The sequence below is a fragment of the Apteryx rowi genome, unplaced genomic scaffold (genome assembly GCF_003343035.1).
Source record: "Apteryx rowi isolate R43461 unplaced genomic scaffold, aptRow1 scaffold_718, whole genome shotgun sequence".
Taxonomy (NCBI): domain Eukaryota; kingdom Metazoa; phylum Chordata; class Aves; order Apterygiformes; family Apterygidae; genus Apteryx; species Apteryx rowi.
The window spans coordinates 218,887-244,634 of record NW_020451003.1 but is presented as its reverse complement, the minus strand read 5'-3'; the positions used below and the strand labels follow the sequence as shown (position 1 = coordinate 244,634).

The 25,748-nt window shown below is 59.7% G+C and overlaps 2 protein-coding genes and 1 long non-coding RNA gene across 3 annotated transcripts; 2 read left to right on the top strand and 1 right to left on the bottom strand.

Moving 5' to 3' along the window:
* The first annotated feature begins 93 nt into the window (after positions 1–93).
* Positions 94–10,544, top strand: ZNF319 (zinc finger protein 319). The gene is made up of 2 exons (XM_026087473.1): positions 94–273; positions 2,115–10,544. The coding sequence occupies exon 2, from the start codon at positions 2,500–2,502 to the stop codon at positions 4,165–4,167; it is 1,668 nt and encodes a 555-aa protein (XP_025943258.1). The 5' UTR covers positions 94–273; positions 2,115–2,499; the 3' UTR covers positions 4,168–10,544.
* Positions 10,545–14,062: 3,518 nt separating this feature from the next.
* On the bottom strand, positions 14,063–16,355 carry TEPP (testis, prostate and placenta expressed). The gene is made up of 4 exons (XM_026087455.1): positions 16,145–16,355; positions 15,620–15,681; positions 14,677–14,842; positions 14,063–14,163 (listed from the first exon to the last, which is right to left on the bottom strand). The coding sequence occupies exons 1-4, from the start codon at positions 16,353–16,355 to the stop codon at positions 14,063–14,065; spliced, it is 540 nt and encodes a 179-aa protein (XP_025943240.1).
* Positions 16,356–21,349: 4,994 nt separating this feature from the next.
* On the top strand, positions 21,350–23,712 carry LOC112976343. The gene is made up of 3 exons (XR_003256985.1): positions 21,350–21,402; positions 23,053–23,095; positions 23,677–23,712. It is a non-coding gene; the product is annotated as an uncharacterized LOC112976343 (long non-coding RNA).
* The last annotated feature ends 2,036 nt before the right edge of the window (positions 23,713–25,748 follow it).

The window sequence follows — 25,748 nt, the reverse complement described above, 5'->3', positions numbered from 1 at the left end:
GGGCGCAGCGAGGCGGCCGCCGCTGGACTCTGAGCCCCCCGCGCCGTGGGGCGCCTCTCCGCTCCGTGAGGCCGCGCTTCGGCCCGGCGGGGGAGCCGAGCGGACGGCGCCGGCGGGGGCTGCCTGGCGGCCCCTTTCTCCCGTTTGAAAGTACCTCTTCGTTCCGCCGTTCTCTCCTTAAATGGTTGCCGCTTTGTACCTCCCACGGAGGGATGAGTTAGACTCAGAATTGGCACTAGCTCAATTATTTATGTAGAGCACTCGGTAAACCAGGTTGGTATTTCTCGTTCTTCTCTTCTGGTGTTATACGAGCTTCTCGCCCGCGTTAGGCTGGCCGGCCAGATGGTCTGGGATGCTGTTTCTGCTCCCGTTGTGTCGCTAGTGTCGCGGTTAACGTAGCCCGCAGGGGAAGTTAGCAGCTGGTCTGTGCTCTAGGACGTGAAGTTTTGTGTCTTATCGTCAACTTGTGTGCTAGGTATTGTAAGGACGGACGCTGCCGTCGTGTCGACAGTCGAGATAAACTACGTAGGAATGAAATAAGAGAGCCGGGTGGGGAACTGTATCCTAGCAGGGCCACGATGGTGCCTCCGGGTGTTTTGCTGCCCCAAATTGTGCCAAAGGACAAAGTAATGCAAGGTCCACGTAGGCAGAAGCACGTTCTACCGCTTCCCAAACTGCGAGGTGTAGTCTGGTCTCAGCTGTGTGCCAGAGTAGATGGGGGTGTTTGGAAGTGTTTTTTTTCTAACATTCATTATTGCTTAGTTTAAAATAAAGTAAGTGTCTTCCTGACCAAGGTTTTGACTTACGCTGGACTTGGGGCAGGTTGTTTTACACAGAAATAGGTTGCTCTTCAGTGTGGGTGGAGGCTTGTGGCCCAGGAACACTAGTTGCTTCTTTCTTGCCGAGGCCTGGACCCTTCCTTTCTCTTGGGATGTGCTGGTGGTGTTCATATCTGCTGCTCGCCAGTTGATTCAACTCTTTTCTAAGTTGAGCTCAGGTTTTTCTGAACATCTACGTTTATGCTCGAGGGGGACTGAAACTTTTTTTATGAGCAAAAGCCCTGTGATGCATCGTAGCAAGGCCAGGGAGCGTATCTTGTGCAAGTTCTTAGGCTTCAACGTGTTTTCCTTTCATAGTGTGGTGGAGTGTTCAGTGACGCAATTGCATGAACGCTTCTTTTATCTTCATTCAGAGTGCTGCGTACGATGCCTGTGGGTGCTGYGTTTAGTTAGCAAATAGGGTAACGCTGAGAGCAGCCCCAAAGGGCAAGACTTTCTCAGAGCTCTCTGCATGCAAATACTATGGGGAGAGGAGAAATCTCCTAAGTACCTYCCTTCTCTGATGCTGTAAATTGTTAATATGCCCAGTATTAGCGCTTGAGAAAGAGGTTTGGGACTTCACCGGGGCGTTTGAGCTGTGATCAGGTCAGGTTGGAATTTACTCTGAGATCTGTAAAATTCCACTTAGTAGTTTTTTGAGTGTGCAGCATTTAGCATGCTTTAGCCCGTGCTGCAGAGACTCTAGTAAATGTGTTTATCCTGTTCAAGTTGCTCTGGCAGATGATTGGGAGCTTCCAGAGGGAAGCCTTTTAGTTAGACCATACCTTGCGTGCTTTTCGGAAAAGGCTTACATGAAAGAATCTAAAAGGCTGAGTGCATCTTGTAACTAACCTGCTCCTGCTGCTATCCCTAAGCCAGGCTGCTCTAATAGAAATCCTTCTTGACCAAGAACTGAATCTTGCTTTAATAAGTCTGGTCTGTGCCTCTCTGAGTGCTCAAGGAGGAGCTGTCGATGGTTCTCAGCCTGTGCCCCAAGCAGGGTTGAGGGACTAGTGGCCAACAGCTACAGGATACATACGGTTCCCTGCACTCCAGGCCTGACCGGGAGCTTGGGGAGTCTCCTGTGCCTTTCTGCTGCTGGGCACAGCTTTTCCCAGGTTGTTCCGGCAGCAGCATGTGGTGCGCCAGTTCTGGTTAGCTCCCCCACGCTGGGCTTTGGGGTAACTTTACAGGAGTGTAGGAGAGTTTTCAAAGTGAGCCATGGGGTAGGGGATGCACTAGGGAGCTGCCTGGCTTTCCTCTGAGAATTGACGTGAGCTGTCTTCTTCCTTGCAGAGAGAGCTGTCCCTTGGACTGTGTTCCTCACCCTTCCGAGGTGTGAGCCCGTCACAGCCAGTACGGAGAAGGGCCTCCTCTTGTCTTCAAGACACTTGTTCCTGCCTTCCTTTTCCCTTGTCCAAAAAAAAGAAGAAAAAAAAAAAGCCAAACCCAATACCTGGTCCACAAAGAACTTCTCTGATCTAAGGAAGAGCCTGTGGCATCTCTGTCTCCTCCTCGCCTCCCAAGATCCTGGCTGCGGGCTGGATTTCCTATCCTCGATTTCCAGATCAGCTACAGAGAATCAGGATCTTGGATACTTTTGATTTTTATTTTTACTAGAACCTTTTCAACCAAGAAGCTGAAGCTGTCACTGCTAAAACCCCGTTTTTTTTTCCCAAGCATGTCAGAAAGCTGGCAGCAGCAACAGCAGCAACCACAGCAGCCGCCGCCGCCACCACCGCAGCAGCACCATACTGGGGCTGCCACCCTTCCAGAGCACTCCATCCCGCCGAGCACTGCTGAGAACCCCTTGGGCTGCGCCGTCTACGGCATCCTGCTCCAGCCGGACCCCAGTCTGCAGCACCACCAGCACGCTCCGATCCAGGCTGGAGAGCCCTCCCACAAATGCGGGGTGTGTGGCCATGACCTCGCTCACTTGTCCAACCCCCATGAGCACCAGTGCTTGCCAGGCCATGACCGCTCTTTCCAGTGCACCCAGTGTCTGAAGATCTTCCACCAGGCCACTGACCTCCTTGAACACCAGTGCATCCAGGTGGAGCAGAAGCCTTTTGTGTGCGGCGTGTGCAAGATGGGCTTTTCTCTCCTCACTTCGCTGGCGCAGCACCACAACGTCCACAATGGCAATGCCATGAAGTGCTCTATCTGCGAGAAGACCTACAAGCCTCCCGAGGCAGAGCACTCGCAGCCTCTTGACCCCTCAGAGAAGCCCTACAGCTGCTCCATCTGTCAGAAGACCTTCAAGCACCTCTCAGAGCTCTCCCGCCATGAGCGCATCCACACGGGAGAGAAGCCATACAAGTGCACGCTGTGCGACAAGAGCTTCAGCCAGTCATCCCACCTGGTGCACCATAAGCGGACGCACAGCTCGGAGCGGCCCTACAAGTGCACGGTGTGCGAGAAGACCTTCAAGCACCGCTCGCACCTGGTGCGCCACATGTACGCGCACTCGGGGGAGCACCTCTTCAAGTGCAATGTCTGCGAGCTGCACTTCAAGGAGTCGTCGGAGCTGCTGCAGCACCCCTGCACGCCCAGCGGGGAACGGCCCTTCCGCTGCGGCGAGTGCCAGAAGGCCTTCAAGCGCCCCTCGGACCTGCGGCAGCACGAGCGCACGCACAGCGAGGAGCGGCCCTTCAAGTGTGACCTCTGCCAGATGAGCTTCAAGCAGCAATATGCGCTCATGCGCCATCGCCGCACACACAAGGCCGAGGAGCCCTTCAAGTGCAACCTGTGCGAGAAGGGCTTTGTGCAGCCCTCGCACTTGGTGTACCACCAGCACGTGCACGGCATAGAAAACCTCTTCAAGTGCAACGTGTGCCAGAAGGGCTTCAACCAGTCCTCGGAGCTGCTGCGGCACAAGTGCGTGCAGAACGCAGAGCGGCCCTTCAAGTGCGCGGTGTGCAACAAGTCCTACAAGCGGGCCTCGGCCCTGCAGAAGCACCAGCTGGCCCACTGCGCCGAGAAGCCGCTCAAGTGCACGCTTTGTGAGAGACGTTTCTTCTCCTCCTCCGAGTTTGTGCAGCACCGCTGCGACCCAGCCCGTGAGAAGCCCCTCAAGTGCCCCGACTGTGAAAAGCGGTTCAAGTATGCCTCGGACCTGCAGCGCCACCGGCGCGTGCATACGGGCGAGAAGCCCTACAAGTGCCCCTCGTGTGAGAAGGCCTTCAAGCAGCGCGAGCACCTCAACAAGCACCACAGCGTGCACGCCCGGGAGCAGCAGTACAAGTGCATGTGGTGTGGAGAACGGTTCCTGGACTTGGGCCTGCTGCAGGAGCACAGCGTCCAGCACACGGCCGAGGGCGCCTACCAGGTGGCTGCCTGCTTGCCGTGAGCCTCCCGCCCCTCGGCAGCTTTCAGCTTGCATGTGATGCTCCTGAGCCTCGGCCTCCCCTTCCCTCTCCTCGGTTGTAGATGGCCTCCAGGGAATCGTGGGGGAAAGGGGAGGTAGGGCAGGCAGTCGGGTGAACTTTCCTCTGGSCTCTGTGGTTGATGTGCCACCTATATTCCAAGGGTGATGGATGATGTGAAAAGCTTGACGGGGGTGGAGAGGAAAGGAGGGCTGTGGGGAGAGGAAATGATGCCTGTAGTTGCCTGGTGTCTCCTGAGCTGTAGTTCACACTGTATCTGCAGTTCCAGTGCCAGGAGCTGTCAGGTCTCTGCTCAGCTGTCCTCTGTGGATGGCAGTCCTTCACGTGCAGCTTCTTTCCCCTGTCCTGTCCAGTAAGGTCAGTGGAGAGAGCTGGGTAACTCTCCTCTTGGAGAGTGCTTGGGAACAAGGGAGAGCCAGCCCGTCCTTCTCCCTGGGTGTGCTGCTCAGCGACAGAGTAGAAAGTTTCCATGGCTGGGATCTCCCGGCTTGGTTAGTCCAAGTTCAATTGAGTGACTCAAGAGGACTGTTTCAGATCGGTAGCATTGATTGACTGCCCTGACCTCCCCTGCTCTCCCTCTTTCTAGAGTGTAGGAAGGGAAAAGCCATGGGGCTGCACAGGTCCAAAATGCACTTTGGCATTGCTGCTTTTGCGGTCGCTGGCTGTAACACTCTGCGAGGGTTTCGAGCAAGCCTGCCCGTCCCTGCTCAGCAGCACGGGGAAGAGTAACAAGCACTGCGCGCTCCCTGAGAGTGTGGCGAGGGGAGTCTCCGCGCTGTACTTCTGGCCGAGAGCCTGGGGTTTGCAGTCTGCTCCTTGAGGGACCTAGCTCTCTGAAGACTTACCTCCAAGCCCCTTCCCTCCTTGTACCGCTTGGGCCATTAGTGTACCTCCAAGGGCTGGGGTCAAGCAAAGGGACATCCTAGCAGCTGAACACTAACGGGTGAGGCAAACACTACTAATAACCTACAGCTTCAGAAATGAGCTTGGCCATCTTCAACTGTAACCCACGCTGTGTGCCTGGGGCTTGATGTCTGACTTGCTGGGAGCAAAATAGTTCTGTCCAGAGTGAGTAGGGAAGAATCCTTCCTGGCCTATGGGGTCAGCTCCATGGAAAGGGGAAGGTTAGCAGGAGGTAAAGGAGGAACGTATTTTTCCCCCTCTAATGGGAGTCCCTTTTTTACCCCTCTATTCTTTCTTTATCTCTTCTGTATTTTTCAGGTTTTGCACAGTTCCTGTAAACATCACTTAAAAATAAATTTCCCCTTAGCAAGATTGATGCAGCCTCAGGTGTTTTCCTCTGCAGGGTTTTGCTGTCTTCTCATGACCAAGAGCCTTTTGTGTGCCAGTYAGATGCCTTCAAGGTTGAAGGAGCACTTACTAGGTTGCCCACCGTCCTTCCCTTCTCCATCTTCACTGGCCCTCATTTGAGTTAGGAGTGTTCTGGCTAGCTGTTTTACTGAGCAGTAGCTAATAAACTGCCCGTGTGCTGCCCAGGCGATGAGGACAAGTTTAATAAATGTCCCCAGCAAATATAGACAGATTAACCTTGCAGAGCGTTGGCCTGTGCCCGCTTTGCTTGTAGCAGACGCTAATCTGAAAGACAGAGGAAGGCTTTTTGTCTCCATTTCCAGCACTGTCAGGAGGAACAGTGCATTTCYGCAGCGGGCTGGGACAGTTCAGTGACAAGTCTGACCCCGGGGCTGAGGCTTCTTCATGTGCGGCTTTAAGGAGTTTAAAATAAACCTTGCTCTCTGCTGCCCAAGGAGGAGGGACCRATGCTCATCTTACTTCATGCTGCCTCAAAGATGTAGAACTTCCTACCAAGTTTTTCTGTCTGCATTTCTTTTTCCATTTTTTGCTTTTTTTAAAAGCATTTTGTTAATATTCATTAAAAAAATCCTGTATAGTTTAACTTTGATGTCATACTGGATCTTTTAAAAAAGAARAGAGAGATGTGATAACCTGGATTTTTAAAGACCTCTCCAGTTCTAGGTAGCTGGCTTTTGATGTTTAATATATAGTGAGTTTGGTGTATGCTTAACTATAGGAGTAAAAATGAATTGAAAACGAGGAAAGCTAATACTGTCTTTGCAGAAGGGCTGGGCTTGGTGGTGCTGGAGGCCTCCCTGGTTGAAGTTTAGGTTCAGAGCTGGGGAACTAAAGCCCMTGCTGTCAAAGTGCAGTCACCTTGTGCAGCTGGCCTCTCGTCAGCTCTAAAACCCCTCCGTCTGCTGGTCTGTGCTCGTTCCTTGGAGACTTGCTGGGAATAACCAGCACTTCTGAACTGGCTCGTGAGTTAACAAATGCATCTTTAAAATTATATGAAGGTGAAGATCTCTCTCTGAGTCCTCTCCGGGCTCATGCTGGTAGTGGAAGCGCTGCCTGGTAGGTGCGGGTGTGCTGGCTGAGTGTTATGCTTTAGACTCCTTAAAGTGGTCAAATGGCAAACAACAGGCTGTTGTGTAGTAAACACCACACCCTCGAGATAAGGAAGGCGGCTGTGCAGGCAGATATACCTGTGTACTTCCAGTGATCTAGCCCTTCTCAAGTGGGGAGATAGGCAAGACAGGGGACTACCTTGCCTGAGAAATGGGTCCTTCCTCCTGCCTTCCCAGCRGAGGTTTGTTTGCTTAGGTGTCCGCTCATTAGCTGGGAGCACACGATCTGTCATCTCCATGGTTTCGCAGCCAGTTTAGAAATGCAGCACCCACGTGAACCCTTGTTCTGTTCCCGTCTGGCGTCAGCGCTTCCTCGAGCTGCGGTTAACTCTCTGCTCTTGCCCAAAGCAGCCCGACGCAAGTGTTGTGCTTGGCTGGAGACAGGTCCTGCCGAGCGAGGCGTTCAGGCTGACTGCTTGAGCACGGTGCTGGCAGCTTTCTGCCCGGCTGCAGGGTTAGTCGCGGGTTCAGGACCCAGAGCTGGGAGGAGGCAGAGAGGGGAGGCTCACTTTCGTAGTAGGAGAAGGTGAAACGGAGCCTGCTGGCCTGAGAGGCTCTGTGGCTGTGCTTCCTTCCGAGTCAGCTGCTGGCTAGAGGAGAGGTTTGGAGAAATCACTAACGCGGACACCGAATGGCTGTACCCTACTGTCTCCTCTCCCTGGGGACCTGAGTGATTCTGCAGTTTCTCTCTGCCTCGGTGGCTTGGCAAAGTCATTGGAAAAAGGAGCCTCACTTTCTGATTTTGGCAGTCTGGTGTTCGGGGCGGAGGAGGGAACGGGGCTGCTCTGGCCTCTCTGCTGTGATCTGAGGCTAGTGGTGGGTCCCGGACGCAGCTCTGCGATGTGCTTTGCTCTGGGTTGCTCAGCTGCTGCATGAGCATGGAAAGCCCTTAGAGGGACAGAAAGGAGCCCCGGCTCCCTGTTCAGCAYGTGGAAACGGTGTAGTACGCCAAGCGGAGAATGCGGTCAGGTCTGCGCACATGAGGGGCTGTGCTCGGGCGAGAGGAGATGCTGTAGAGAGCTCTGAGGGGACAAGTCTGCAGATCCATGTCTTCAAACCTGGTGCCTGTGAGTAGGCACCTAGGTAAAGACCAGGCTGTGTAGGGGCACCAAGCACTCGCAGACCTCATTATGCTTCATGCAGCTGGGCCTCTCCTGCCATCTCATCGGAAGACCTGGTCACCTTTATCTAGGTGCTTCCTGCATATCTCCTTCATTTCTTTTTAAGCCTTGATGTTTGAAAGCACCTTCATGCCATGTTAAATCTGCTTTGGGTAGGACTGGCTGCGGGCCCATGGTGACTTGGTCTCCTTGTTTTTTTTGCTGCCCTACAAGAGCCTGAATCCAATGAAAGTCTGTGGTGGAACAGGGGATGGCTTCTGCCGTTAGACCTCAGTGTTAGCAGGTGAATGTTCCTGCATCTTTTGCTGGCGGGTTATGAACCTGGCCTGTGTGGAGCAGGCCTTACTGAACGGCCACTGATAGCCTTGATTATATTTTTATAAGGAGATTGTTTAGTTATAAGCAACTCCATTTCGTACGGTTGGGCTGGGGGAGCAGGTTGGTCTCCGTTGCTGTGCCTTTGGGACTCGTTTGTTCTTTTAATGTGGGGGGAGAAGTGGTGAAAATAGCATGAGGCATGCGAGCGTCAGGAGAGCAGCTCTGGGTGGGGAGGCAGCGGCCGGCTTGGGGGGACAGACGTCCCCTGGGTGTCACACTGCAAAGGGCTCCCTGTTAACTGTTCGTATTTCCTTTTCAAACCAAAGAGCAGTTGTGGCCAAAGCCTCTTTGGAGTAAAACGTGTTTCTAATCTGTACCTGCGTTGCACTTCACTTCTGATGTTTCTTTCAAGAGACTTGCAGGCTTCTTTATGCTGCCTCTACGTGGCTTCACATGTTACTCATCGACCCGTAGTACCTAACAGAGTCACCACATTGGAGCTTGTATTGTATCAGCCCTTAGCGAGTGCTGAGGAACTCTGTGCCCATGGGTGTCTTCAAGACCTGGTTGCCAAGCTGTTTGGAGATGCCCTCTAGGGCTGGAGTAGGGAATAGTCCCTTCTGATGGGCTCTTCTCTTCTGGCTTTCGCACACGGGAAGCAGGCAGTTTGAACATAAGACACCTTTAGGAAGGCAAGAGGGGAGTGGGTTAGGTTGGCCAAAGGCTGTTTAGAGACTGTTCAGGAGATGCATCCTGCCCTCTGGCTGCTCTGTGCTTGCTCCCAGGAAGAAGGGGGATACTTGGGGATTTTCATCAACCTTCTCCTCCCCTTACCCTACCTGCAGGATGCCTTTATCTGTGTCTTGACTCCTTCCCCTCCACAGTTATTTTGATTATACTTTTGTAAGAGCTTCTAGGCTTCTTTGCCCTTTGTTGGATTCTTCTTTGTAAGCAATGCTTTGTTTTCATCCCTTTTCCATTCTGATTGCTTGTCTCTGTGAGATCTTTTCCCCCTCTCCTTCCCCTCGGATTCCTCTCTCAGGCTGAGGCTGGTCCCAGGTGATGCGGGAACCACTGATAATGAAGTTGGGTGTTTGGGACTGTGAATCTCACTGGAATCCAGTGGGTGTTTTGGGTCCATCCCCCCATGAGGCCCCCCCGTCTTGTTGGGCTTGTGTGGTGCTAGGAACGCCCCTGTGGCCTGGCAGTCTTGGCTTTATTGGGTTGTGTCTGTAGTACAGCTAGTCCTGGCAAGTTAGTCTGAGCAAGTGTCCCATCGCTTTGGAGTAGGAGTCAGAGCAGAGCAGTACGAAACAGGCACCAGGGCTGGAGTTGCCATTTCCATTGCCACATCCCCAAGACGAGGGATTAAGTCAGTGTAGGGCTGTCAGGTGTTCCTGGGGAGAAGTCATGGAGCTGCCTGGGCTGCAGTTTGACTCTTGGATCCCCCTGGGAATGCCTGCGGAGCTGCTCAGCAGATCACGCAGATGGCTAAACTGATTTTAACCATGGTGTGGAAACCCCTGGGACTGCAGGTATGCCCTGGCTGCCCCAGGAGCACTCTGGAGAGCAAATGTGACCCCTGCAATCGGGGTGGAAAGATGCATGTGCTGTCATCTTGGGGTCCATGTGTTGGAGTGGGGGGTGAGGGGGAAAGCATCCTCTGACAGTGGTTTGGGACTGTCTCCTGGCACTCAAGTCTGGCCTTGCACTGTTAGGAGGGAGGAGAGCACTTTCTACACTTTCTTTGGGTATTTACCGTCAAGTCCGGGCTGCAACCAGAGCCTGGGTGTTAACTAACGAAGCAAAAAACCTGTACGTCATTGTTCTTCAGAGCGTGACTCTCTCTGCTGGGTGGTGAGTTACCCTGCGGGAAGGTTCCTGCACACGCATACATAACATTGAGATGCAATAATGACAGGCAAGCAAGATTTGGGGGGCTACGGCTCTACGTCGGGACTTTGGCAAGCACAGCTTCTCTTGCAAGCTGTGAGGCACTGTGCTTCTTCTGCAGCACTTCTTTGGCAGCCATCTCCGAGCGCTTTCTGGACATGAAGAAGCTGCTCTCACGGCGTCCCTGGGGCACTCGGCGAGAGAGCAGGACCTCAGGTTGGAGTTGTACCCTGAGGCACTGCGGTCTTGTCTCTCAATGTCGCTGAGTGGTGGACCTGAGTGATTGCCGGGGCTGGGGAGCCTTGTTGAGATGGAGACCTTGCTGCAGCCCCAGTGAGGTTCCCAGGGGCTCCTCGTAACCTGTGGTTGTGGCTCTGGCCGAGTTCCCGGGGCCGTGGGAAGTTGTAGCCAAGGATGATGAGGTTCGTGTGGCTTGCAGTGCCTTTAACACTGCTCTCCGTGTGTTTCTAAGACGATACTCCATGTATGTGTGTATATATATTGTATTAACACATCCCGCTCTTCTGTGTGAGTGTCAAATGGTTTTGCTTTACTAATAAATTTATAGTTATTTATACCTTCCTGTGGGTGTGTAAGATTTCTAGAGTGGAGGCAGCGTGCAGGGCATTGCCTGCCCTGGCTGTTTTTGTGACTCCGTCTGGCTCTGCTTGATTTTTCTTTTTTTTTTTTCCTCTGAACTGTTTCAGTGGAGAAATGATGGCTCACCTGTCTGGTGCCTGAGAGTCCAGACACGGGGAGTGGGCAGGCATCCAGCAGCAGAAACCAACAGCAGGAAGAGCCGGAGATGTGGTTTGCCCCTTGCTAAAGATGGGACAGCTCTTTTTCTGGAGGGAAGCTTAGTGCCAAAGGCTTCTGGCCAGAAACGGCTGCGTGGTTCAGTGATAGAAGCTGATGCGTGTTGCGCTCCAAGGACCCCGATTACATTCCTGGCTGCTACTGCTTTGCAGGAGTGTTTCTGCAGACCCCCATCCCATGAGCGCAGCAGAGTAGCCTGATGCACTGGGTTGGTTGGAGACCTGCAGATAAAGTGAACTTCTCCAACCCCCACCCACGTCAGATCAGAGTTGATAGTGGGCAGCTGGATCCGTCACTGGGACAGGACTCCTCTCCTCCTAGCTGTGCTGTATCTCCAAGGAAGACGTTTGTGCCGCCCCAGGCAGCGTTTGGGATCGTGCCCGGTGGCTATCCTACTTCCTTATTCTCTGCTAGATGATTTCCATGGGAAGATGAGCATTTAAACTGCATTTAATAGTCCTCAATGGCRTCACTGTTTGAACTTTGTGGGTTCAGCGTTCAGGAAATATTCTGTATCTTCAGGGCAGGCAACCAAAATTCGTGGAAACCRCTGGTGCTTTGCACAGGCTTTTACTTGCTTGTCTTTGATTTCACTAAATCWTGGTAAAGCCGTAGAATCTGGGCATGCACCAAAGTGTTAAGCCTTGGTTAGAGTCTAACGGGGGGGAGGATTAGGAAAGGTCRGGGGAGAAGCAGCTTTGCCCCAGCTGATGATGAAGTTGAGCTCACCTCTGCCCCAGGAGCACTGCTCCTATCACTGTTGCTCTCGCCCCACAGCAGGCATCGACGGAGGACTCTATCTGTGACACTGGCATTGCCCATTTGCCGGTCTGGGCCCCGCTTTCCCCATCAGTGGTGYGTGTCCTCCTCGGCTGGTTGCTTTGAAGGTGGAAAACCTGGCTGTGTCACTGRCTGGGAAAGCTTTGGAGTTCAGGACCCTGGGTGAAGCCTACCACAGAAATGCCTCCTCTTGCACTTAAGAGCCACTTAACAAYTGGTTGCCCTTCCAAAAGACCTTTCCTAGCCTAGCAGCTGCTTGAGGTTTGATATGGAGACTTAACAGTGTTTTCTGTGTGGGCATCATGGATAGTCCCTCCTCCCTTATCCCATGAACTTAAAACCTAGGGATGCAAATGGAAAGAAAGCACAAGTGGATGGAAAGTAGCTCTGCTGCCTGCCCCATGCAGTGAGGCTCCAGCAAATGTGCCCAAAGTGCTGGTAGCATCGCCCATCTGAGGAGCCAGGCCTTCTCCTTCCTCCCCTCGCCTCCTCCCTGGGGGGCTCCCTGGACATTGCTTGCAGAAATAAGCCAAAGACCTTTGTAGGCAGGTCTGGCTCAAAGATGGGGTGTACCTGGTGTGAAAGCACTCGGAGGAGATGTAGGTTTAGCTATCAACAGATGCTGTTTCTGTTGAACCCGTTGTTAAAGGGTTTCACGAGCCTGAGCCTGCAAACGTCCATGTAAAACTGTCTCCAAGGACGAGGGTCCCTTGTCTTTTGTGCCTTTGTCACTTGACCTTTCAAGCAGAATTGCCTTTTTAGGTAGGACGTGGGCAGCGTCCAGAGCGTGGACCAGGCTTCATCTGGCCACGCCGTTTGGAAGGGAAGAGCGGAGAAGGGCCGCAGGTGGCACTGGGCTTCTCCCTGCACCCCTCCTGTGGCTGCAGCACGCTGGCCGCCACTTGGGACCTACGCTGTCTGGGGCAATGTGTGTCGCTGAAGGAGAAGCAGCACCCTCGCCCGCCTGTCTCGGGTGAGTATTGCTTCTCAGGGCCCCCCCTTCGCTCAACTTGCCTTGCAGACGGGCAGCAGGACCTGGGCTGGGTGCCGGACCCCACTCCCCGGGGAGCTGCAGAGCCCCCTTGCATGCGGTAGTGCCCCGCGCGTGGGGGGCCAGGCCGGGCCTCTGAGAGCAGCGGGCGTTAGGCCAGATTGAGAGGCCGGCGTCGATTAATATTGCGCCGGGTGCGATAAGCCAATTTAACGCAGCTCCCATCTCAGGAGCGAAGCTGCCGAGGAGCTAGCGCACGGGTTGTCCGGCTGCCGCTCCGATCTGGCCCGTGACGGCTTTCATCCCTCAGCGGGGTGTTTCTCCTGGCAATCCAGGGTTTTCGAGGCATTATGCTACAGCCCCCCCGTGCCCTGCTTTCCGGGCTTTCCCGGGCACGAGCCGCGTTAGGCTCRCTTGTCTTTTTGCAAGGAGGTTTTGCTTTTATTGCCGGCGAGGAAGGGCCGCGCGTCGCTGCCGCCGGGCCCTCGGGTGGCCCCCGGCACGATGGCCCTTGCTGCTGCCTAGCGCCAGGGTCGGAGGTAGCATGAGCGGCTGCGGAGGCAAGCGGACGGGGCGGTTGCGGGGCCCGGCCGATCCCGAGGAGGGTGGAAACGAGGAGTCCGGAGGCTCCTCTGCYGTGCCGGAGCCCTGCCGCCGCGACGCAGCCCCCCTCCCCGCCGCGAGGCCGGAAAGCGTCAGCGTCCGGYGTTTCCCCTTCCCGCTGCTCCCCCAGCCCGGGGGCTCCTTGCCGCTTGGCAAAGGGCCCGGAAACCCCCCGACGGGCTTGGATTCATCCCGAGGAGCGACTTCCCTGCTGCAAACTCCTCCACCACCGGCTGCCCGGCGCTGCCCACGGGGAGGGCAAGAGCGGGTTCGGGACGGTGGTGCCACCGGCTCTGGGTCAGCACGGCTGCTCGGCAGCTCCCACCGGAGCCCGTCATCCCGCTGGCTGCCGCGCGGAGGTGTGGGACGCGGCCGGGCCGGGTGCTGAGGGGCTTGGAGTGGCGTTTCGCGGGCTGACGCCAGGCTCGGCGTCGCTCTCTCGCGAGCTCTTTTGCCGAGGTTTTGGGGACCAAGCTGGTCATTTCCTGGAGCATCTCGGACCGTCAGGCCGGTCCCACCAGGCAGGAGCTCTGGAGGAAGCCACACATGGCTGCCCYGGGGCAGATCGCCGTGTCCCTGTTCCCCTTCCCCAGGCGGTGACGGTGACGGCGCCGTGCTGGCGGCAGCTGCAGCGCTGGCGCGAGGGTGGCTTGGGCAGAAGCTTTTCTCTTGCCRTCTCCCCCGTGGCGAATCCCACGCGCTTCCCATCCGGCGCGGCCCTCCGTGTCTGCCGCCCGCCCTGTGCCGCCTGGGCGCCGCCGCGCTCACCTGTACGCCGTCCCGAAGCTCCTGAACACGTCGCTGCAAAGCAAGAGGGGGGAAAAAGCCTGAGCGGCGGCGGCGGCGGCRGCGTGGGGACGGGGCCAGCGGGGCCGTGACGGCCGCCTGGGGCCACCTACAAGCTGCTCTTCGGGAGAGGCTTCTGGCCGTATCCGCGCAGGCCGGCGTCTTGCCAGAGGCAACGGGACTGGCCCGCGTAGCGGCTGCACCTGGGGCCTGCTGGGAGGGAGCGGGAGAGTGTCGGCACCCACCGTGATGCCCATGTTTCGCTCCGTCCTCGGGACCCGCAGGGATCCGTTTGCTGCTGATTCCCGCTCAGGCAGGGAGCGGCTTCACTAGCTGGAATGCCAGGGATGGGAAGGAGGGGAGAGCTGAGGCTGGGCAATGGGAGCCAGGGGGAGCAGGGCTTGGGACAGCGCAGCAAGCCCTGCTGAGCCATATCTCTGCCATTACAATCAGTGGCTAATGGAAACAGTCATCACTCCGCTTCAGAGTGAACGGTCTCAGACRCACGGGGGATTTCATGCTGTCTGAGCCATCTTCAGGCTCGCATTGGTTAGGTTCACTCTGTGCCTGCCACCTCGCTGTCTGTTGGCCGTGACGGCTTTGAATTTTAATAAAGCGAAGGTGAGCGACTGGTGTAGCAGGCCAGCRCGTGACCGGCGGCCGGGCCCCACGGCTCCCCCTTCCCCGTGCGGCTGCCCCCGCACCCCGGCCGACCGTTCGTACCCGCGCCRGGCAGCCCGAATTCTGCAGACGGCGAGACGAAGCGGGACCAGTCGTCCACCGCCTGCGTGTAGCTGGGCCACTCCTCCCCCTTGCGGCCGGGTGCCCCCGGCGCCACGCTGCCGACCCCATCCCTCACGGCGAGCAGCGGGCCCTGTTCCGGCAATCCCTGCGCCAAGAGAGGATGCGTTTCCATCGGCTTCTCCCAGGTAGCCAAGTAGGTGGAGAGCCGGGGTGCGATTTGGGAGATCCGGCTCATCTGCCCCGCTCTGCCCTCCTGGAGCAGCCYGGCAAGCTGCTTCCCAGCTCCRTGCCTCAGTTTCCCCAGGTGCAGAGCAGAGCTGATGATTCGACCCTCTTCGTCGCGCGTGGGGCGCCCCAGGGATGGGGAGYGCTACGGAGGTGCCGGCCGCTGGAATAGCGACGTTGGCACCCCCCAGGCCAGCTGTCCGCTCTTTTGGGGACCTTCGCCCAGCAGCAGCCAGCAGCTTTGCCCCGTTGCCTCCTGCCCGGAGCCGGCTCCATGCTCCTGCCTGGGGAAAATCACGGAGAAATCGCAGTGAAAACGCTCCAGATTTGGCAACACGCTCCTCAGTAGTAACCGATTAAAGCAGGGGAGGAGGAGGAGGAGGAGGAGGAGGGACAGATTGGAGTGTTAGGATGCAGATGGGAGCCAGCAAATCCATCAGCGGCCCCGGGAACGGAGCTAATCCCGCTGCCAGTGCTGCGCTACGGCTCGCCTTGCTGCGGCCTGGGAAGTCCCGGGAAACCCTGCTGGGAAGGTGCTGCCGCAAGGCCCGTTGCAACGGGGTGTTTTATTAAAACCGTGGCTTTATTCAACATTGGGGCTGATCCCCGAGCGCTGCGGTGGGACAAGCTAAGGAGACGGGGTCCCGCCGGGTGCCCGTCGCGGGGGGCTGGTGGCCGGGGGCCGTTCTCTGCTCACCAGGCCGGGGGGACGTGGGCAGGGCGGCCCCGGCAGGGCGAAGGAGGCTCTGTCGAAGTCCTCTGCAGAGAACGGAGAGACGGGCCGCGATGCTCAAGGAGGAACCGGGGCCTCCGGCACAGCTCCCAGCACCCAAGGGTGCCCGGCTGGCTGTGCCACCTCAGCCCCTGCAGCGCAGCCGGGCCACCCGAGCATCCCCAAGCCCTGGCAGAAACCAAAGCTCTTCCACGTGCTAACGACACCTCTCTCCTGCTAATTGCAGAGCAGCTTTGGTTGGGGGAGGCTGGAAGATACGGGTGACGACGGGGAGGAGGGAGGCAATAAGCCATGCCTGGGTGCTGATTGCCCAAGGGAGCGAGGTGGGATGGGCGAAGGGACAACTCTGATCCAGCTAGGAGCTGCCAGAGCAGCTTGGGCTCTGCTGGAGACCAGGACACCAGTCTCCAGCCATGCCCGTAGGGGTTCTGCAGGCTTCAGCGAGCTGCCACCCATGGGTGGCCCCCAGCCGCTGCTTGGCGGTGTTACCTCGGGTGCAGAACATGCTGGTTCTGGCGTGTCCGTCCAGGAGCTTGGACGCGGCCATGTCCATGCGGCGGATGGTCGTCAGCCCGGGGTGGTACAGGTCCTCCTTCACGCCCGCCAACATGCTCCTCGGTGGCCTTGGTGGGGCAGCAGGGCCCGGCCAGCCCCGGCAGCCGTCCCCTGGCCACGGCGGCGCCGCGCAGCTCTCAGCCATTGCGGGACGCGCGGGGGGGCTGGAGCGGCCAGTGAGCACGGCACCGCGGGCCCTGGCACGGGTGCCCGTCCTCTCCCCGGGATGCGGGTGCAGGGCTGGGGGCCGCGTCCGACCTCCCGAAGCAGGAGACACCGGATGCAACGGGGACAGGGAGGCTGCTTGTAGGGGAACCCTCGAGGGGAAAAGTAGCCAGCGCAGGCAGGGGAAAGCTTGTCGGAGTGGAAAATACTAATTTCGACTAACCCCAGGAGCAAACAGCCCGGGGAAGCAAGGTCTTACACGTCCTTGGCTTGTTCAGGTCAGTTCTTGCTCAGTCCTTCCTCTCTCCTGGTGGGTTTTGAGCTCGGTCCCGCTGGAGCCGAAGCTTCGGTTGCCACCAGCTCTCTGCAAGGCAGCATCCCCCTCGGCCACCTCCGGGCCACCCCAAATCCAGATCTCCAGATCAAGCTTTCAGGCCGGCTGCGTCTTAATTCCTTAGGATGACATTGCTGCGGAGTGGATAAGAAGACGGGAAATGCCGAAAGCTGCAGTGAGGCCGCTTTTTCTCAGCTTTCCTTGCYGGGCGCCAGCATCTCCCTGGGGCCGGCTCGAGCCGCTGCCGTTCCGTTTGCCACCGTCTTCCTCCCTGCGGCAACCAGCGGCCGCTCCGGACCTGGGTGCTGGGTGCCGGGTTGCTGGGGTGCCGGGGCAGCGTTCCCCGCTCCCATCCGGGCTGCCCGAAAAGCAGCGTTTTGCACCCCCAGACCCCCCGCCTGCCACGGGAACGGCCCCCCAAAAGGCACTTTGCTCCCCCGCCGAGGGCGGCTGGAGCAGGGCGATGCTTCGCCCCCGGGGTGACGCCTTGCACCCRACCCTGCCCCATGCAAGTGGCCGGTGCAGGGGGGCACCCGAGGGCTCGGCGGGGTGAAACGCTCCGTTTCGGGGCGCAGCCGGGCCGGCGAGGGGCTTGGGGTGCTCCTGCCCGCGGGGCGCTCGCCCGCGGGACGGGTCGGGGGCGGCGGGGGGCCGCTAAACGGCTCAAGCGGCGATCGGCGGGCTCAGCGCGGGCAGGATTAGCTCAGCGCTGAGCCGCTCCGGCRCCGCGCGGCCTCGCCGCCTCCCGCCCCAGATCGCCGCGCTGCCGCTGCGCCGGGCACCTCGGCCCGCAGCCCCCGGGGGGGTTTCTCCTCCCAGGGCACCGGGGGGGTTCGGACAGCCCTGCCGCCGTGGGTTTACGTCCCCGCGCCTGCCTGCGCCCGGGCTAGAGGACGACCTTCGCTGCCTGCGCTGCCGGCACCCAGCGGGGCCCGCGCCCACGCCGTAAGCTGCTCCGGAGGGCTCCGAGGGGCTCTTAGCACCCGGTTTGGGTGGGGGGGGGTCTGTCCGTGCCGTCCCGCACCGAAGCGGGGCTCAAACGGCCCAGCCTCCTTGCGCACCGGTCCACGGGGACACGGGACAGCTGGGCGCTGGTAATCCCCCCAGCGGGGAGCTAATCCCGACCGGGCTGGGCTGCGGGCGCCAGGGCAGCCCGCTCCGTCCCGGCGACGCTTTTCCGGGGGCTCCCCGGGGATTCGGCCCGCGGTGGCGGGTGGGCGACGGAGGCGGCCGTGATGGAGGGGGGCGGTTGATCCTCCAAAGCGTYCCGGGCGCGGGACTGCGGCTGGAGAGCGGGACCGAGGGCGGCTCRGCTCTGCTCCCCGGGGCGGCGACCGAGCTGGCTGGATTTTTTGGGAGCGCTTCTTGCCGGCTGCAGCCCCCGGATAGGAAGGACGGAAGCGGGTTCGAGGCGAGACGCAGCCCCCAAAGGCACGAGGGGGCCTGAGCGAGCGCGGCACGAAAAGCCGGCGCTGCCTGGCCTGAACGGGGACGCTGGGCTCCACACCCTGCTCCCGCTTTTGGAGGCCRAGCCGGGGCACCTTCGCTCCCGACGGCGCCCGCTGTGCAGCGGCGATGGCCCGGACTGCCTGCCCACGTAGCTTCCCGGTCTGCGGCGCCTTCCCGGACAAATCTCCAGCCGCTTATCCGTATTTCTTCCAGCAAATAGCTTCTTCGGGGACACGCAAATCTTTCCACGCTTCCCTTGCTCTGATGCATGGCCCCAGCTCCGGCACTGTCCTTCCCGTGCCAAGGACAGGCTTAAGCTCCGGGATTTTACACCTGCGCAAGCTTTATATCCAGCAAAGGTGTGGGGGCACAGGCGCGGGGAGGGGGGTGGCCGGGGCCGCGCGGAGGCTGCAGCCTTTGGGAAGCAGGCCTTTGGGCAAGGCGACGCGGGAAGAGAGGGGGCAAGGTCCAAGGAAAGTTGACGCCTTGGAAATTTGTCCAACGCCCGGCAAACGGCTGCGTGCCAGTCGAGCGAAGCCGTTCCCTAGAAGCGAAATGAAGAGGGGCGTACGTCGGCGCGCGGATTTGCCCATAAACACGTTCCGTTCGAGCTGCCCTAATTTAACATCCCTCGGAGGAAATGACTTTAGCACTTTGGGGAAACGCAGAAGACCCTGGACAGAGCGTCACCGTTTCGGCGCGCTCTCTGCTGCGGTTGTGCCCTTCTCCCTTCCTAGCTCCAGCAACGGAGAGTTGTGCTGCCGGAACAAGGTGCAAGGCGGAAAAAATTAAATGGGCGATTGCATTTGGGAAGAGGCGGGTTAACAGTGTCCGAGCTCAAAATAGAGGGTGTCATTTGCTCGTGGTGACAGCGAGGGGGTTGGTGGCGAGTAGGACCTGGTCCGGGCGTGCATGATGCGGGAGAGGGAAGGAAGCCCGAAACCTGCTCTAAAGGGCTCCTGCCTCGTTAATACGCCGTATCTGCCCCGGGGATAAGGTAGGGGGAAATTCACCCCACGTCCCCATCGAAGGGGCCGGATGCTGCCGCCGCTCCTCTTCCCGGAGGGCAGCGGTGACCCGGCTTTGCTGCCCGCAGGCGGCGGGATGCTCGCCTGGATCGAGAGGGTGGTGCCGCAGCCTCCGGAGCCCGCTCCCGCCGGGAAGGATGAGAGCCCGGCACCCAAGGCCCAAGAGGTGGAGCCGGCGCAGGTGAGCAGGGAGCGAGCCGGGAAGAAGAGCTGGATGGGGGATGCTCCGGGTGGTTTGGCAGGCTCCCGCTAGGGTCCGTGAGCGTGCCAGGCTGGGCGCAGCGCGGCAGAGCCCCCGGGTGAGCGCCAGCATCCACGGCGCCCCCACGTCCCCAGGGGCACGTGGGCCGGGGCACGGTCTCCTTGTCCAAGTTGCGGAAAAGGTGAAAAATCCCTGAGATTTGCAGCCTCCTTCCAGCTAAGGTCAGGAATAACGCAACTAGGGATGTTAACGTGCCCAACTCTTCCTCCGAAACTGTCTTTTCGCTGTTTCGCCCTAAAGCTGCCGGAAGAAAATGCCGGTGACCCCAAGGCTGCTCCTGACCGCCCGGAGGGTAAGTTCCCGCGGCGGCGACGCGCAGTGATTCAGGCGGATCGTCAGCATCCRCTTCTCCATCGCTGCCTGTCCCGCCGTGCACGCGGAGCCGTGCCTGCTGGACCGGTCTCCGCACAGCCGGTGCTTGTGGGTGGCCAAAGCGCTGACGCCCGTTGTCTTTTCTTCGCTGCTGCTGTCGAAGGGCCGGAGAAGAAGGTGGAAGTTGCAGTCCCCGAGGTCCCAGCGCCGACGTCCGTGTCCAAGAGGTATTTCTCTTGCGCGCGCGCCTGGGGTGGGGGCTCTGCGCGGACGCGGGTGCCCCGCCGTCGGAGCCAGGGCGCCTTGCCGGCTGGGTCCCTGCCGCGGCGGCCGGCTCAGCGCCGCTCCCAGCCCCTCGTTCCTTCCTCTTCCTCGCAGCGTGGGAGGCAGCGTGCTTTCCTGGCTGTCCCAGGGGCTGGAGAAGATGATTCCCCAGCCAGCGCAGGCCCCGGGGGCACCGCAGGCGCTCGGGAAGAGCTGCGAGACGCGCGTCGATGTTGCCAGTCAGGTAGGGGACCCCTGAATTTTTATTTATTTTTTTTCCTCCTTCTCCATTTCTCATTTTCTCCCAGTGCTAATCCGGAGCGCGGCCCCTTTCTCCAGGCATAAACGCTGCCCCGCTCAGGTCCCTGCCTTTGTGCATCTCCGGGGAAAGGGCAAATTCCCTTCCCAGCCACTCTCGGGCAGCCTGTCTCCTGCCCGGCGCCGGCCGCGGGAAGCCCCCCGGCCGGTGGGTCGGTAACAGCCTGCGCTTGACTTTGCAGACCGAAGTCCAGATCCTCAAGGACGAAGTAAAGGATGCTCCAGGTAAGGCGGCAGCTCGGAGCCCTGTGTGGGTGCCCAGCCCCTGCCGCGCACTGCTCGAACCGTCCCCTGTGCCGAGGCCGAACGTCAGCGTAGCCCGAAAGCTGAATTAAACGTCCCGTCTCGCGTGCCGGGGCAGCCCCGGGTGCGTGTCCTGGGAGCGTTCCCATCCTCCCGGTTGGCCAACGCAGGGCCTTGGGCGGCTGGGAGAGGAGCCGGGAGCCCCGAGCGGTGTGGGTTACCCCTCCGCGCCGGGCGCTCTCCCCTCAGCCCCTGCTCTCTCCCCTTCGTCCTCTCCTCATCCTTTTCCGCTCGCAGGGATAACCTCCTCCAATCCGGAGAAGGACAAGCCGGAAGCCTGCAAGGGTGAGGCCGGTTCGGACAGCGCTGCAGAGAACTGGTAGGTGTCGCGGCGCCTTTGCAGAGCCGACGGCACGTGCTCCGTGCGGCTCCAGCCCTTCCTGGCCGCCATCCGAGCGGGGTTTTGCCCCGCTGGCGTCTCCACTGGGATGTTCCCCCGTGGCGATAGTGAAGCCACTGGAGAGACGCGTTCCCGCGGTGCCTCCGTGTCGGCGAGAGGCCCCGGATGGAAAGCTCGGAGCAGGTTGCCCTCGTTGCCCGGAGGGGAAGGCGCCTYGGTCCRTCCGCGGGGCTCGGAGGCGGGAGCYGGGAGAAACGCYGTCCGCGGAGGAGCTCGGGGCGGGAGCGGAGGGGGCCGCGGGACGAGCCCACGAACGCGGCGCGCTCCCTCCGCAGGGCGGCCGYGAGAGTCTTCGACTGGCTGCTGCAGGGCTTCGAGCGGATGGTGCCGCAGCCGGAGGCGGTGAAAAAGCCCCAGGTGAGCGCAGCCCGGCCGGAGGCACCGTGGTGTGCCGTGAGCATCGGCACGCGCCCGCGACCGCGCGCGCACCGGGGCCGGGGTGGGCTTCTCCGCGAGCACGGAGGTACGGGCAGAGCCGGAGCTGCTCGCGTTGCTWCATCCCTCCTTTCCCTGAGACATCCGTCCGCCTCGAGCCTCCATGCGGAGGCGGGAATTTGCCTGCTGCTTTTCCCACGCTCGCCGCCAAGCAGAGGGGCGCCCGGGCTCGGGGTGCCAAGCGCCTCGCAGCAGCAGATGCCTCCTCTGTCGCAGCGTCGGCCAACGCCGCGCTCAAAAAACGGCGTGTTCAGAGCTTGGTCTAAAAGCGCAGGCCCACGTGCGTGCGGGGCACTGATTTTTTTTTGGAGCCCTGGTCGTCCCGTGGCCGCAGCCGGGATCCACCCCCGCGTTTCCCACCGCAAATCAGCCCTGCAAGCGCGACTCTCCGGTTTGGAGAAACCGGAACGCTCAGCCCCGCACRGCGCGCGGCAGAGGAGGGCCATCCTCGCGGAGGGCAGCCGCTTTTCCCGTTTTGAACGGCTTTTTCTCGGTCACTTAACGCGCGAACRCTGCGTTCGGAGGATGCCAGGCAGCCGCCCGCTGGGCGAGGTCGGGATGCGGCTGCTTCGCCCGGAGCAAGCTGAGGACGCTTGGTCTAGGAGGCCACGCGCTGCCCTGCAGCCCCGGCGGTGGCAGCCCCCAGCCTGCATCTCCAGCAGAAGCAACACTTAAAATAGTGGGTTTTCCATGACCAAACCGTGTCTTCCTCAGCACTTCCCGGCTTTTTTGGGCCTAAAAGCTTGCACGGTCAGGATGGTTTGGTCCGAAAACCATGCAAAGCTGTTGGAGCGGGCAGCCTGAGCAGGGCTCCAAGGCTTAGCTGGGACGGAGCAGGATGTGGCCACCCATGTCCGAGTGCTGGGCTCATCCCGGCCGCTAGGAAAACCAAGCCGTGGGTGAATGAGGGCCGTGAACCCGGCTCTTAAAGCTCGTGGGAGCTTGCTGGGTTTCCGACACGTGCCTTGACGCAGGCGAAGCTGCCTTTTCCCTCCCGCTGCCCCGGGAACGACGTAGGCTGCCACCGACTCGGGGCTCGGTCGCTGGCCGAGAAGCAAGTCTTTGCTCCAGACGTAAAGCGGTCGCCTCCGCGCCGCGAAACYGGCCCGGTTCCTCCTGGGCAGAGCTGCAGCTCAGGGGAAGACGGCTGGGGAGGGATCCGAGGGGCCTCTCCGCTCTCTCCGAGCCTTGCCGGAGCCACCCAGACGCATCTTCCTATTTGGGCCAAACATTGCCTTGCCTGAAAAAAGCGGTGGGGAGGGAGAATTCAAYGTGCAAACCGCTTTAGGATTAAAAACAAACAGATTTCTACGCGCAAGCATCCTTATCCCTATCTCCGTTTGGGACCGGCACGGGACTTAAAGGCTCATATAAAGCAAATGGGCTAAAATTACGGTTTAGGGTCTCTGGCCCGCGGTTGCTTATTAAAGTGTTTGGTTTGGTTCGGGGAGAGGGACGATGCTGGGCAGGATGACGGCGAGCCGGAGCCTGCCGCGGCCCCTGGCTCGGGCAGGACTGGGGGCGGCGGGGTGTTGCYGCGTCCGTCCCTCTCCGCCTGTCCTTCTGCCGCAGGAGCTGAAAGAGGAAAAGCCCGCAGAGGCGGCCGCGGCGCCAGGTGAGCGACTTCCCGCCGGGAAGGAGGAGCTGCTCCYGCCCTGCTCCGCGAGACCCCCTTTGCATTTTGTTTTCGGAGCGCCCTTTAAACCCTTAATTTCTCTTTCCATGCTGCCTGCGCCCGCGTGCTGCTGAGCGCCGAGCGTCGCTCCCGGCGTGGGCAGGCAGAGCCGGCGGATGCGCAGCGGCGCTCCCTGTGCGTCCCCCCACGCGGGCTGGGGCCGGACCCCGGGCTGCAGCCCGGCGGGGTTTTCGGGAGCCCAGGCTTGGTGCAGGCAGCGGCTCCGCTCCTGCCRCTGGGAATTGCCATCGTCCCTCTGCCCCGGTACTGTGAAGCTGCCCTGCACGATGGGGATGCTGGTAAAGGGCGGGTGGGATGGAGGTATCCGAACCCCATGTGTGCCCCCAAACAGTCCTTGTCCTCATCCCGGGCTGGGTCTTCCCGGGGCCAAGCTGATGGGGAAGTCACCCGGTCCCTGTGTGCAGCAGTGAATCTTCCTCCCTCGCTCCTCCTCGTTGCCCAATTAAATAAGTATTTTGGCATTGCCTTTTTTTCCCTTCTCTCTGCATAAACCCGAGCAGATGCAAAAGGGAGCAAAGACCAGGAGAAGCTCCAAGGCAGCAGCTCCACCAGCCAGAGCCCGCCGGGAGCGGCGGAGCAGCCAGCGGCCGCCCCGCAGCCGGAACCCGGAGCCGCCCTGCTCCCGCAGTCACTGCCCGCCGACAGCGGCAGCGGGTAACGGCGGCGGCGCGGGGCCGGGGAGGGACGGCGGCGGCGGGAGCCGAGCAGGCTCCCGGAGCCGAGTCCGACGAGGGGTTCTGCCGCGCAGGCTCTTCGGCTGGTTCGTCCAGGAGCTGGAGAAGGTGATGCCGCAGCCCGTGAGCAGAGCGCCGCGGGACGCTCAGGTGCGTAGGCGGCTCGGGAAGCGCCGCTGCGCCGCGGGTCGCGGCGGGCTCACGGGTGCCCGGTGCTGTGCCTCGCTCCCTCCCCACCAGCTCCTTCCCGGGAGAAATCCCCAGCACCTTGGCACCGTATTAGTCTTCCAGTTTAGCTGAAAAAAAGTTGTATTTCAGCAGGGAAAGAGTCCATTTAATGCAACGCAGCAGTAGGTGGAAGCCCGGCAGGGAAAGGGTGTCGGGTAGAAATCGCGTGGGGCATTTAGGGTAAAAGGGGCAATAAGTCTGCTTGCTGTACGAGAAAGGGCAGTGATATTTTAAAGGGGGACCTTTAAAAGGTCCTCAAGACTGAGGATGCGCTTGCCATCCCCGAAGCTCTTAGTAACAGGGCTTTGGGCTGGGGCACCAGTCTCATCGTGGGTCAGGAGCGAGAGACACCCCGTGTCGGTCCCCGGGTGGCCCAAGTCGGTGGCACGCGCGCCCTCACCGCGTGGCCAGGAGCTGCCGACGGCGTCTCACGCTTTCCTTTTCCTTTTGGTAGGAAGGAGCAGCAACGTTGACTCCTGTGGAAGAAAGTAAGTGCTTGTTCATTCCCACCACGTTGCTTAACTTGCAGAGGTTGGACACGTTTAATGAGGTGGCTGAGGAAGAGGGACTGCTGCTAGTCACCCGTTTTACATGCTAACCCGCTGCCAGTGCTGTTTTGGGAGCTCCCAAAAACACCCGGACAAGCTGGGTGAGGCCATCGGCAGCCATCACTGCCGGAGAACAGGGGACAGATCCCAGCTTGGAGTAAGGGGCTTGCAAAAAGCCCCCGTGATCCTGGGAAAGCCGGAGCACCAGTTTGGAAAGCTCTAGGGATTTTTGGAGCCTGGAGCTCCCGCGCACAGATTCACCCCTGGGGATTTCGGCACCGAATGCAGCGGAGGCAGGAGAGCCTTGGGGTGTGAAGCCCTTAAATCTGAATTTTTGAGATGAGTGCTGGCATCAAGGTCTCTCCTCGAGCTATGCCAAAGGGATGCTTTCCAAGCTGTTGGGATCTGACTGAGGTGCGCGCTAGCGGTGAAATCCAAAGCGGCCGCACTAGTTAACCTGTTTCACGTGTTTGCTGCTGAACTTGAGGGCGTTTTCAGAGCCTGGTGCAAAGGGTCCAAGAGGTACCTTGGAAAAACAAAAATAACTATCGCTAGTAGGTTTAAATATGTTATCTGCGGGTCTGAGCTTTGGTGGGGAAGCACCTAGGGCTCTGCCTTGCTGCTCGCCCGTGCCCGTGGAAGCGTGGCATGCCCCAAAGGAATAACTCATGCAAAAATGATCCGTATGGATGGCCCTCCTAGGGCAGGAGAGCCTGCCCGCCACCGCGTGTGCCGCGCGGCCTCGTTGGAAGCAAAGCGGTGATTTTGCGGTTGTCGTTGCTGTCGCAGGGCCGGTTTCAAATGATCCTCGCGCAGCACGCGGCGCTGTTTCCGGAGGCAGAAGTCGGGGTTGTCAGCCGGGGCGTGAGATCTTCCTATGGGAACGCGGGTGCCGGCGCCCCGGCTGGGAGCGCGGACGCGGAGCCGCTCTCTGCGAGCAGGCGAGCGAGCGGCCCCGTGGGATTTCCGTGCAGGAAATCCTGCAGGAAGGCATTTCTCCACGGGCTCGTGCAGAAGCGGCCAGCTGGCTATTGCCGTGAACCTTGCCGAGAGAGGAAAGGCCCCCAAATCCTCCGGGGAACGGCGTGCTCCCTGCCGCCTGCGGCCCCGACCCTTTCTGGG

Coding starts and splice junctions, on each gene's coding strand:
- ZNF319 (XM_026087473.1), top strand. CDS start 2,500: ATGTCAGAAAGCTGGCAGCAGCAACAGCAGCAACCACAGCAGCCGCCG.